General features: G+C 42.9%; 1 protein-coding gene across 5 annotated transcripts in view; it reads left to right on the top strand.

Annotated features, from left to right (window-relative positions):
• MYO5B (myosin VB) overlaps positions 1–13,651 on the top strand; it is a 392,693-nt gene that overhangs the window by 194,779 nt on the left and 184,263 nt on the right. For all 5 annotated transcript variants that reach the window (XM_021093027.1, XM_021093023.1, XM_021093008.1 and 2 more), the window contains exon 4: positions 3,084–3,228. In XM_021093027.1, the coding sequence (XP_020948686.1) occupies positions 3,084–3,228 (145 nt within the window). The remainder of the gene's footprint in view (positions 1–3,083; positions 3,229–13,651) is intronic.

The raw sequence follows: 13,651 nt of genomic DNA, 5'->3' as shown, positions 1-13,651 counted from the left end.
TTTGATTTGAAAGAAACTCTTAATTATCAGAGCCCTCAATATAGTGTGGGTATTTTTTTTTTTTTAAAGATTTTTGAAAACCTCCCTTTTTGGAGAAAGTTATGAATGATCATCAGCTTTGCTTTTTAAAGGCATTCCTTTTAAGAGGTCCTGGTGTCTGCAGCTATTCATCCAAACGTGCTATGGATCCTCCAGCTTCAGCTGTTCAGAGTGACTGACATAGCTCAGAATTCTAAGTCCCCAAGAAACACTCTTACCACTCAGGAGGGACTGAGATGTTTTAGGAAAATGTGAGACTTCAGAGTACAGTATCAAAATCTGAATGGAATGCTGCATGAATTAAGGTTTTATGCAACTCTCAGTAACCAATAGAATATGTGAGACTATTGTTTAAGAGAATTCTCCAAGTCATGCCCTTTATGAAGTGGTGTTTTTCAGAGTTCTGGGCCTTCTTTTTCAGTCGAGCTTGTCCTTTCTGGCAGATTTTCATCTGAAGAGGACTTGAGTGCTTTTTTTCCTCTTTACTTGGAAAATGTGGCTTATTACATTTCAGGTCTCTGTCTCATATTTTCCCACTTTTAAATAGACTTTAAATTTCACAGCAGTTTTAGGTTGAGAGGAAAACTGAGTGGAAGGTACAGAGATTTCTTATTTACCCCCTTCCCCTGCACATGAACAGGCTCCCCAACTATCAGCATCTGCTCAAGAGTGACCCATTTGTTTAAACTGATGAACCAACAATGACACATCATTATCACCCGAAGTTCATAGTTTACATCAGGTCACTCTTGGTATTGTATGTTCTGTCGGTCTGGACAAATGTATAATGACATGTACCCACTGTTAGGGTATCATCACAGTAGTCTCACTGCCCTCAAAGTCATCTGTTCTCTGCCCCTTCATCCCTCTCTTCCCCCAGTCCCTGGCAACCACTGATCCTTCATACTGTCTCCTTAATTTTGCCTTTATAGAATTTCATATGGTTGCTATCACTGTGTGTGGAATGATTGGCTTTTTCCACTTAGTAATAGGTATTTAAGTTCCCCCTAGGTCTTTTCATATATTGGTCAATCATTTCTTTATAACACTAAGATCCCATTGTTTGATGGACCACAATTGGTCTCCATTCACTTATTGTAGAACATCTTAGTTTCGGCAGTTAAGAACATAACTGTTATAAACGTCCATGTGCAGGTTTCTGTGTGGATATGTTTTCAGTTCCTTTGGATAAATACCAAGGAGTATGATTATTGGATCATATGGTAAGAGCATGTTTAGTTTCATAAGAAACTTCTACAGTGCCTGTGCCATTTTGCATTCCCACCTGTGATGAAATAAAATTTTCCTTTGTTCCACATCCTTGCCAATATTTAGCATTGTCAGTGTTTTCGATTTTGGCCATAATAGGTGTGTAATGGTATCTCATTGGTGCATTCCCAAATCACTTATGATGTGGAACACCTTTTCACATGGTTATTTGCCATCTGTACATCTTCTTTGGTGTGGTCTTTGTTTAGGTCTTTTGCCTATTTTTTAATCAGATGGTTCATTTCCTTATTGCTTTAAGAGTTTTTGTATATTTTTGGGAGTTCCCGTTGTGGCGCAGTGGTTAACGAATCCGACTAGGAACCATGAGGTTGCGGGTTCGGTCCCTGCCCTTGCTCAGTGGGTTAAGGATCCGGCGTTGCCGTGAGCTGTGGTGTAGGTTGCAGACGCGGCTCGGATTCCGCGTTGCTGTGGCTCTGGCGTAGGCCGGTGGCTATGGCTCCGATTTGACCCCTAGCCTGGGAACCTCCATATGCCGCAGGGGCGGCCCAAAAAATAGCAAAAAGACAAAAAAAAAAAAAAAAAACCAAAAACAAACAAACAAACAAACAAAAAAGAGTTTTTGTATATTTTTGGAAAACAGTCCTTTATTGGATCTGTCTATGTTTTGTCTTCTCATCCTCTTGACCATGGTTCTTTTCAAAGACCGAAGGGGAACACACAGCGCAGGAGCTCTCCTATCCTGCCAGTGACTCTTTCCATTCCTGCCTCCTCTTCCCTACATGACTGGAAAGGCTTGCATTTTTCATACCCCTGTCAATTGTTCCCTTGAAATCCAGTATGTGCTTTTATGTTAAAGAAAAAGGCATGAATTTGTCTTGTCTTGAATATTGAATTTATATTTTCTGTCTATGCACATTCCCAAATGTCAGTTTACCTTGCCCTTCCATCAGAGATCTGAGGGGTTAAAGGATTTGCTAGCCCTTCATTCAATATGTACTTATTGAGTCCATCATTGCAGTGTATCCTTTTGGGAACACAAGATGGAAGAAATAGTGACATGAAAGTTAGTACATGATACAATGTGATGCGAGCTAATAAAAAATAGCCAACACTCAGCACTTACCATTCAAGATGTTGGTCTAAATGTTCACTCTATTAATCATTTTATCCTCAGGATAACCAGGAAAATGCAATTATTATTCCCCTTCTTACAGTCCAGGAAACTAAGGTATTTAGAGGCTAAGTAATTGGGCAAAGTCACGCAATTAATAATTGGCTGAGCCAAGATTTGACATTAAGGTGTGTAAATAGTATTTCCTGTTCACAAATGGTATTTTAGTTATGATAACCCACATGCAAATGAGAAATTAATAGTCTTTCTTCTAGATTTTAATTCTGAGATGACTTTTTAAGCCGAGCATCTGTTTTTAGGGTTAAGCCTCTTCTTTCTGATCCTGCAACACTTTACATGTATTTATTTTATAAATTCAGTTTGTCGAGCATTTGTGTGTGTGTGTGTGTGTGTGTGTGTGTGCGTGCGTGCATGTGCCCATGCATGTGTGTGCTTATTGCATTTAGAAGGCCTGGCCTGTCACTCTTTTCTCCATCAGGGCCTAGCAGAATGCCTGGTAAACACAGATATATCTTAACTTAGTTGAATGATTGGTTAAGACTTACTCTGTTACTGTTTCTTTCTTTGATGTGTGTGACATATACGATTAGGTTGTATTGATGTGTGTAATCAGGAGCCTTTAAAGCTCATGTTGAGAGGCCATCGTGCTATATCAGAATCTGACTGCATTGTCTGTTTGCAGGTATCGTGCTTGTTGCCATTAATCCTTATGAACAGTTGCCAATCTATGGTCAAGATGTCATCTATGCCTACAGTGGCCAGAACATGGGGGACATGGACCCTCACATCTTTGCTGTGGCAGAGGAAGCCTACAAGCAGATGGCCAGGTAAGAATAACCTCAGCCCAGAAGTCGGCCTTGGGGAGTGTCTCCCTTATTGGGTTGCTTTCTCTCGATGGTGGAATGGTGATTCTGGGATTGAGAAAGAGAGTTAGAAACCAAACAAGCCCAGGTTCTTTTCTTACCACGTTTCCTCATGTCTTCATCTTATTCTTGTGAACTTGAACCTAGGCTTGGAGAACAGTAGCTCTGTAGACTTATTTTATTTTTGAGCAGTACAATTAATGCCTAGCATTTCATCTCTCCTTGACTTTCTTTTGGTCCTCTCCCCTCCAGGTGTAATGAATCCACTGTATAGCATCACCACTCATTTTATAGTGAATGAAGTGTAGGCTCCCTTTTGAAGGAACCAGGACTCTTTGACAGCTTCTTGATACCAGACATCTGGGGCAGAAATGGCAATTTCAAATTGGCAGTCATGCATAGTGGTTTTGAGTTTCTAGCCTTGAAGTGGAGTTCTGTTTAGTCACTTAAGCAGATCTCTCATTTTACTCTTTTCTTTCTGACTCTGAAAGATAGGTAGAGGTCTGTTTCATCAGAAAGTGGGTTAGGTGCGAGTTCCCATTGTGGCGCAGTGGTTAACGAATCCAACTAGGAAGCATGAGGTTGCGGGTTCGATCCCTGGCCTTGCTCAGTGGGTTAAGGATCTGGTGTTGCTGTGAGCTGTGGTGTAGGTTGCAGATGCGGCTCAGATCCCAAGTTGCTATGGCTGTGGTGTAGGCTGGGGGCTACAGCTCTGATTAGACCCCTAGCCTGGGAACCTCCATATGCCATGAGAGTGGCCCAAGAAATGGCAAAAAGACAAAAAAAAAAAAAAAAAAAAAAAAAACCAAAAAACCACAAAAAAACAAAAAACGAAGTGGGTTAGGTGAATGGTATTAATCATGGTTCTGCAGGGCAACAGAACCAATATGGAGTGTGGGTGTATGTGTACGGAGAGAGGGATTTTTATTTTAAGGATTGGGCTTGTGCAGTTGTGTAGGCTTGGCATGTCCAAAATCTCCAGGGTAGCCTGGCAGGCTGGAGATCCAGAGAAAAGATGCTGCTGCATTTTGAGCCTGAGGGAATTCTACTAGCCAACTTCTCTTTGGTGTGGAATGTCCTTCCCCCTCCCCACAGGACCTTCGACTGATTGGGTGTGACCCACCTGTATTATGAGGGTAATCCACTTTACTCAAAGTCTACTGATAAAACTGATAATTTCATATAAAAAAACCTTCACAGCAGTGTCCAGACTAGTGTTTGACAAAATGTCTGGGAACTGTGGCCTAGCCAAGCTGACAGCTAAAATTAACCACCACCATTTTGGTCTTGAGCTGTCAAAGTATAATACAGGGAAAGATAGTTTTACCAAAGTTTTGGTGGAAATCTGTATTCCAATTAACACCAAAATGCTAAGTCCTTTCAGTTAAATCTTTCTTGCCACCTCTAGAGAACATCTTATGGAGCTGGCAGCAGATAGAAGTTGTTTTGGGGGAAAGGAGATTACTTAGGCTAATTTAGTGAGAGGGCTGCGTGAGAATCTCATTTAAGGTGGTCTATTCTTCAGTGGATATCAGAGTATAATTTTCATCCCAGTGAAAGTTTCCACGAGGACAGAGTGTTATATATAGGCTTCCTTACTAATTTATAATGTTTTATTGCTGGCTGTGGAGATCAGTACATAAAAAGTCTACTTCCTTATGGATATGCAATGATGATATTCAATAAAGGCAGTGATTGGATAACTGAGCAATTTAGTAAGTAGAATGGTCTATAATCATTTCGTTTCTCTATAATAAAAGATTGTGGAGCTAAAATGACCATGACCTTTGACTTCTCTAATGCCCTAAGAAAGACCACCGACTATTCCAGTCTGCTATCAGGGCTTGAGCAGGAGTCACTTCACCTGGTAACCTGCTGAGGCACACAGCTCCTGACAGCACTGTGGTTCAAGGTCAGATCGTATGGGGGGGAAGAATGAGGGGCGGGTGCTGTGATACAGCACATGTCTGCACAGTGAAGGAAGCCTGCACAGTGGTCTCAGGAGAATCATTTAAGCTGAGTCTTCCTTGGTTTCCTGTGAAGAAGACAATCCTTCCTCCTTGCAGATGGTTTCTTCATGGTTCTCTGGGAGAAGGTGAGTATGGCCTCTTTCCAGCACCTTCCTACCACACTGAAGGCTCTGCCAGCTCCCTGGGACCTGCCTTTCAGGATGTCGTGAATGTTTGCTTTCCATCCCAGTCCTGTCCCTTAGCCAGATGCACATCAGTGTATCAGAAGTTGCTGTTCTTTATCAGACTTCTTGAGGCTCCCCTGCAGCTTTGAGAAACTTCTAGCCTCCAAGCTTTTTCCACACCATAGAGCCTCTTGGTTAAATGCCTACATTCATCCTTTCCGTGCCCAAAGCTATGCTTGGGGTATCCTGTTCTTGGGTTGTGTACTCATTTGGGTCCTTGTTGGCACCCGTTAGAGGGAAAGGGAGGTGTGGGCACCCAGAGCGGTGGTGATACAATCTTCCCTAGGGTAATGCACTTGATGATTAAGGGGTTTGGATGTTAAATTTGGACATGGAATTGCTTCCTTAAGGGTTTTGTTTAAGGCCTTAAGGTTTATACTCATTTTACCCACTGAGTCCCAGGGTGTAGTCACATCATTTTGCTGAAATTCTTGTGCAATTTTTCCTCCTGAATGTGCATTAAAAGTATAAGGCCAGCACACGTGGCCACGGGAGAGAGCTATTTTTGAATAAGTTCTATTGTCAGCAGCTCAGGGTTACTGCTATTGATCTAAGAGGCATATTAGAAGCCCCAGCAGAATCTGTGCTGTGCAAGGAAAGAGGGAGACCCACTGGTTACATGCAGGGGAGGTTTTTGCTGTGTTTCCATTACAGGCCTTCTCTGGCGTCTTTGAACACTAGAATGCATTCATTTAACGTACTTGCCAACAGTGCTTGCTCTTTCTGACTCATCAGTAGTTGTTAAAATAATTGTTATATGGATCAAGTAACCATAGTCTAACACAGTTTGTGTTGAACTGAGCCTCCATCACCATTGGGTGAAAGAAAGGGTTCAAAGAAACTGAAGGTAATGACTCCCAGTCTTTGGTGACTGTGACTCAGTGAGCCTTGGACTCAGCAGTTCTTTCTCTCGATTCACTGGGGACTGGGTTTTCTTTCTTGATATGGTTCATGCAGGGACTCTTCCACTCTTGATGCTTTGAGTGTGTTGGTGGGGGGGACTCTGCCAAAGCTTGAAGGGCTGCATCCAGACCTTCACCTCCATCGCGAGAGTTTCTGCAGAGCCCTGCAGTGCTGCATGGAAAGTGTGAGGACACCCAGTAAGCAGAGAGGATTGGTTCATTGTCCCCGTCCCTATTGAATTCAAGACCAGATGTGAGAGTTGGTGGAGCCTGCCAGTGGAGAAAAAGGTTAGAGTAATATAAACTCTCCAATTCATGAATTCTGTCTTTTGCCTAAGAACCTATAGCTCACTGTGAGAGAAAGGACTGACCGTCATTTTATTTCTGCTCCTCCCTCCCAGTTTGAGATACCAAATGCCCTTTCCCTCATTTTTAGCACCCCCTCCAACTCCAGTCTCAGCTCCTGTGTTAAATTATATCAGCGAACATTTTTGAAGTATCAGTTTATTTGATAGGCTCCTTCCTGAATGCACAGTAAAAAAAAAAAAAGGCCCCCCCCACTTCTTAAAGAGTTCGCATTCTGGTTGGAGAAAGAGGACCTAGTAAGTCCCAAAGCCTATAACTTCAGAAACTGTATATTGAGGCCATTCTCAGGGTCATCTGAATTGACTTGAGAGATGTCACACCCTGTCTAAGAAAACTGTAGGATTTCAGCTGGATCTTGAGGAATTGGTAGGGAACTTGGAGTGAGAAGCAGACATCTAACTAAATGGAATAGAGTGACCATTACCCCAAAAGGGAGCATCAAAAAACACGGTCATGAAAGCATGATGACATAATGCTTCACACCCCCTCGGATGTTTATAATGGAAAACACATAAAAACAAGTGCTGGCAAAGATGTGGAGAAATTAGAATCCTCCTGTGCTGCTAGTGGGAAGGTAAAATGGTGCAGCCGCTTTGTAAAATGGTCTGGAAGTTCTTCAGAAGGTTAGACAGAGTTACCACATGACTCAGCAATTCTACTCTTGGGTACCCAAGAGAAATGAAGACATAGGTTAACACAGAAACTTATCCACAGATATTTGTAGCAGAAGTATTCATAGTAGCCAAAAGGTGGCAACAAGGTACATGACTACCAGCTGGCCAGTGGATAAATAAAATGTGGTTATATCCAGACAATGGAATATTACTTAACTCATAAAAGGAACAAAATACTGATACAAAGTACCACATGGAGGAACCTTGAAGACATTCCTAAGTGAAAGAAGCCAGACATAAGAGACTATGTGATTCTACTGATAAGAAATGTCTAGAATAGACATCTCTAGAGAGGGGTGGTTAGTATTTGCCTAACGTTGGAGGGGGAATGAGATATGTCTCTTTTTTTGGTCAGGGAGGGGAGAAGTGATGACAGGTTCTGTAACCAATTGTAGCAATGGAAGCATAACTCTGTAAATGCACTGAAACCCATTGAATTGTATACTTGACGTGTGTGTGTCCTTTGAGTTACAGCTCTACACAGCTATGATGCACTAAAGGCATGGTCAGGGAACAGCACCTGGGAAGGTTAACCCAGGTGATAAGTGGGTCCGTAGGGGGTTGTGGACTCTGCCATTAGAGACAGGGTGGCGGGTTGTGGAGGCCTCTGAAGGCGGGGTGAACTGTGGGAGCAAAGTGTATTCTATTAAAAAGGGTACAAAGATGGTGAGACAAGTTTAGGAAACCCTGAATTAATCAAGGGAAACATCTGCCTTCAAGGCAGGAGGGCTTCTCAGAGCAGTTGTTTTGACGTACATTCTGGTCTCCAAGATGGAGATGTGTTATGCTGGGCTTGCAAATCATATTTAGACACAAAACTGTTTTCAAGGATTATCTCAAGGACTCTTTGGGAAATGCTGGCCTAGAGCAATGGAGACATTTTAGAGCTTCTGAGATAAAGAGATAGTATGATACAAGGGCTGCTCAAAGAACGGTTTTTCTCTGATGGGCCCTATTTCAACATCTTGTCCTTCTCTCCATATTCCTATCCCATTTCCAAGGACAAGAACACCTTCTCATGAGAAGCTTAGATTCTCATGAGAAATACCTTGCCTGTTTATTTTTTTATTTTAATTATTATTTTTTTTATGGCCGCACCTATGGCATACGGAAGTTCCCGGGCCAGAGATTGAATCCAGACTGCAGCTATGATCTGCGCTGGATCCTTTAACCCACTGCACTGGCTGGGGATCAAACCTCCACCTCCACAGTGACTTGAGTCACTGCAGTCAGATTCTTAACCCACTGCACCACAGTGGAAACTTCTACCTTGCCTGTTTCAATGACTGTATTATGAATGGTAGTAGATTGGCGGGGCTGGAATTCAGACACAGTCTGTCTGCCTTGAAGCTGTCTGCACTAGCTAAGAAGCTGTGCCTCTTCCCTCTGTGGGGCCTATTGACTGGCCCCAGGTAGTCTTCCCAAGAACAGAGCAGACTCTGGTCCTCTTGGCCATGAGGACTGAAGGATAGACCTTCCCCCTACTAGCTCAAAAGTAACTAAATTCCACAGTGAGATGAGAATTTTGGTGTATGTCCTAGCTCTGCTTGTGGGAGTCTCATTGTGCACCCCAGGTCTGATTTTTTTTTTTTTTTGAGCTTTTGTGTTATTTGTTGAAAGAGAGTGAGGACACTATGAAGAAAATTCATTTGCTCAGGTAGCCAAGGTAGTTGAGCACACACCTTTCTATTTGGCTCTGCTGTGCAGCTGAACTGTGACTAAGGGTGAAGTATGGGACTACACCTGCCTGAAGTCCCCGGGAAGGGGAATGTGGCTCCACACACCTGTGGGGGCTGAGTGACACCTGCCCTCTCCTGTGGAAGTGTTCCTGCAGAGGTCCTGACAGTGGAATGGTGTTGGTGTTTTAGAGGGAGGAAAAATGAGGAAGTTCTACATTTTCCACCTCCAGAGGTCAAAAAAAAAAAAAAAAATTGACAACTTTATCTTCCTTGTCCTTGGGGTGGAATACTCTGGGATACACAAGCATGGACTAGGGACATTTCAGAATTTCTTTTAAGCTATAGACAGTGTGGAATTTGTTTCTTTGGGAAAATTATTTTTTAAAAAGAACCTCAGGGAGTTTCCCATTGTGGCTCAGCGGTAACAAACCCAACTAGTATCCACAAGGCCTAGGGTTTGATCCCTGGCCTCTCTCAGTGGGTTAAAGATCCAGCATTGCCGTGAGCTGGGATATAGGTCTCAGATGCGGCTCAGATCCCACATTGCTGTGGCTGTGGTGTAGGCCAGCAGCTGCAGCTCCAATTCGAGCCCTAGCCTGGGGACTTCCATATGCCATGAGTGCGGCCCTAAAAAGACGAGAAAAAAAAAAAAAAAAAAGAACTGCATGTACATGACATAAATTCATACTTTGAGATGAAGTTTTAACTAAAAATAGTGTCAATTTCTTCCTTACTTTTTGATGTAAGGGTTTATTATTGCAGGTTGTTGTATGTTTTGGAGAAGAAATTCTGGATGTGAAGGACTTTGTTTTTTGTCTTTTCTAGGGCCACTGCTTCTGCAGCATATGGAGGTTCCCAGGCTAGGGGTCCAATCGGAGCTGTAGCCATCGGCCTATGCCAGAGCCACAGCAATGCTAGATCCAAGCCGCGTCTGCGACCCACATCACAGCTCATGGAAACGCTGGATCCCTAACCCACTGAACAAAGCCAGGGACCGAACCTGCAACCTCATGTTCCTAGTTGGATCCATTAACCACTGAGCCACCACAGGAACTCCTTTCTGATTGAGCCTCATGCTTTTGGTGATGTGAGCAGAGCCAGGTTTTGTTTCTCTGAAATACATTTGTGGTACAGGAGTGTCCAGGGTCTGACCGTGGCGATGTGTCTCCTCACAAACACTGGGTCTGGTTCTTAACCTGACGAGCCATGACGAGAGCTCCATTTTTACCAGCTTTCATTGTTGGGAATTTGCCCATACACATAGCTCTACTCATCTCCTGTTGTTCTCACCTGTGGGTCTGAGCTCCATCCTGTGCACCTGTACAGGGCAGTGGGCATTTTCATAGTGGCAGCCCCTCTCCTCGACTCTGGCTGAGCATCCGGCTCCCTCTCCCATTGTGGGTCACCCATGGACACCCTCCAGTCTTTTTCTTTTATATCTGTGGTCTCTAAATGCGATCTTCCAGGTGAGGCAAGAAGTTCTGCCTCACACATAATTTCTTTCAGAGGATCCTACAATTGCTCTGACTGGTCAGGCATTTCATATTGCTGACTTTTACTAAATTTGCAAGCTGTTAATTCCTGTTTCCCCTTCCCGGCCCACATATGCACAAGAATTACTTTATTACAACTGTAATGAGGGTTAGTTGACTAGCAATAGCTGTGCATATTTAAAGTGCAGTTATACACATTAAATTGCACATATGATTTGACATTTTTGACATATGCAAATACTCAAGAAACTGTCACAACCATGATCTATGTGAAGAACATTTCTTCAACTCCCCAAAGTTTCTTTGTGTTTCTTTGAAATCTTCCACCAGGTAGCCACCATCTACTTTCTGTCACTGTAAATTCAAACTTCTTTTAAGATAAGTTGCCTTTTTCTGCACTCTCGTGATTGATTTTTTTTATGTGCTGAGCAAGATTCGCAGTTATCTGTATTAAATTTCACCTCTTGTCCCTGTGTTCCATTGTTGCAGTATATCTTTTTGAACCCTGATTTTTGCATCTGATATATTAGGTCTCCCTGGCTTGATGTATGTGCAAATTTAACAAATCTTTGGCTTCTTTTCTTATCTGTGATTAAGAGGTGTTAATTTGGATGGATTCCTATAACATGCTGGGAGCAGTTCTTTCACTTGGTACTGATAATTTAATCTCATAGAACTCAAATTTAGTCCGGTCCTCGCCTGTGTTTTAAATCCTGTTAAAACCTGTGCACACCACGTGGTCAGACATGCCTTGTGCACCCCAGCCTCATTGCATCTCTGCCATGTTTCATGTGGTGAAGTTCTTTCACTTAAGGCACCTCCGCTTCCTCAACAGAAACTAGAGGATGTGTGATGTCCTTTTCTTCTCCAGTTATTATAAGAAATAACCTGTGCTTCATGCGCTTGGGCCTGGGCCCCACATCTAGTGTTGGGAGGGCCCACTGGACATGCTCACCCCCCACTGTTTTCATTACACAGCCTTGTTCTGCTGCCTGAGGCACACTTGACACCTCACAGGGGCTGCTTTCAGAATTCATGGTGGTGGTGGAAGGAGAATAAGAGTTAGTTTTTCAGGGTGTCTGAAATAATTTTCAGTGAAAAAGGCTAATAAAATGTGAAGTGTAGCAGGGTGAAATGGCATTTTTATTTAAATCGTGATAATGCCTCTCACACCATGTTACCCACTCTTTCTTTTGCTTTTTAACCATGTATTTTTACACATATCCCAAAAGGCAGAGTAGCTGTGAACCTCATCTGCTAATGTGCCCAAGTTTAGCAGAAAGGGAAAAACACCATGAAGCAAGGTGGCTTGGCATCCAGGGACAAGGCCACCTGGGTTCTCAAGACATCTTGGCCGTGTGACCTTGGCAAGTCACTAAACCTCACTTTGCAGCAGTGCCTGCATTTTTAAAATGGGGATGGAGTCCCCTTGTGGCACAGTGGAAACAAATCCGACTAGGAACCATGAGGTTGTGGGTTCGATCCCTGGCCTTGCTCAGTGGGTCAAGGATCCAGTGTAGCCATGAGCTGTGGCGTAGGTCGCAAATGCAGCTTGGATGCCATGTTTCTGTGGCTGTGGTGTAGGCCAGCAGCTGTAGCTCTGATTCAACCCCTAGCCTGGGAACCTCCATATGCAGCGGGTGTGGATTAAAAGGAACCCTATTATACTGTTGGTGGGAATGTACATTGGTGCAAGTACTGTGGAAAATAGTATGGAGATTCCTCAGAAAACTCAAAGTAGAATTACTATTTGATCCAGCAATCCCACTCCTGGGCATCTATCCAGAGAAAACCATGACTTGAAAAGATACACGTACTCCAATGTTCATCGCAGCACTATCTGCAATAGCCAAGACATGGTAACAACCTAAATGTCCATCAACAGACCAATGGATCAAGAAGACATTGTACATATACACAATGGAATATTACTCAGCCATTTAAAAGGAAAGAAATAACGGCATTTTCAGCAATATATATGGACCCAGAAATTATCATGCTAAGTGAAGTTAGACAGTGAGATACCAACATCAAATGCTATCACTTACATGTAGAATCTTAAAAAAGGACACAATGAACTTCTTTGCAGAACAGATACTGACTCACAGACTTTGAAAAACTTATGGTTTCCAAAGGAGACAGGTTGGAGGGTGGGGTATGCCCTGGGGGTTTGGGATGGAAATACTATAAAATTGGGTTGTGATGATCATTGTACATCTTATAAATGTAGTAAAATTCATTGAGTTAAAAAAAAAAAAAAGACAACCTGCCTGATATCACTAACTGAGCATGTGCTGGAGCCTGGCAAGCAACTTTTCACAATTGGATAGAAGTGAGACCTGGTCACTTCCAGTCCCTGCAGTGGTTCATTAGTTAATCAGGGCAGCAGACTTCATACTGTTGGAATGTTGGTTTTTGGAAGAGTCACTGGACTGTGGGAAGAAAATATTAGAACTTTTTTTTCACAGCCTTTTAAGATTTAAAATTTTGTTGGTGTCTCTCTGATAATGTGCACTGCATACTAGTACTGTAGCACAGGAAGTAATTTATAAATACATGTTTCAGAGGGAGCTTGCTGTCAGTTTTCCTTATAGATAGGGAAAAACAGATGACTTGTCTAGTGTCCAGGGAAGTATCTGAAGTCATCGATGAAATAGTCTTTGTGGACTAGTTCATGATCCACAGAGGACATCTGTCCCCTGGCCACCTGCCATGGCTCTTATCAGCGTGCTACAGTGGGAAGAAGGTGCCAGCTCTTCCCATGATGGGAGACAGAATTAAGAATGCCTGGCTATTATTCCTCTGTCAGTGTCACTTTTCTAGATTGGGCTAGAGCACACTGCTTTTTTAGTAGCTCTTTGATTACATTAGGACATAGGTGTGCAATGGTGGACAGTGTTTTGTCTTAGAAAAGGAGGAAAGCCTTGGAGAGGTCCTTTATAAAGGAGATAAATGGTTAGAATTGAATCCTGGTCCTGGCCTTGCCCATGGGGAGAGTGAACAGAGCCCCCCACCCCCCAGGTGATTCAATTTCAGAGTCACTGAGGGAAACCTGCCCTCACACACACCTTTATTGAAT

The sequence above is a fragment of the Sus scrofa genome, chromosome 1 (genome assembly GCF_000003025.6).
Source record: "Sus scrofa isolate TJ Tabasco breed Duroc chromosome 1, Sscrofa11.1, whole genome shotgun sequence".
Classification (NCBI taxonomy): domain Eukaryota; kingdom Metazoa; phylum Chordata; class Mammalia; order Artiodactyla; family Suidae; genus Sus; species Sus scrofa.
Note: the sequence above shows the minus strand (reverse complement) of the source record. Positions and strands in the feature narration are given on the sequence as shown.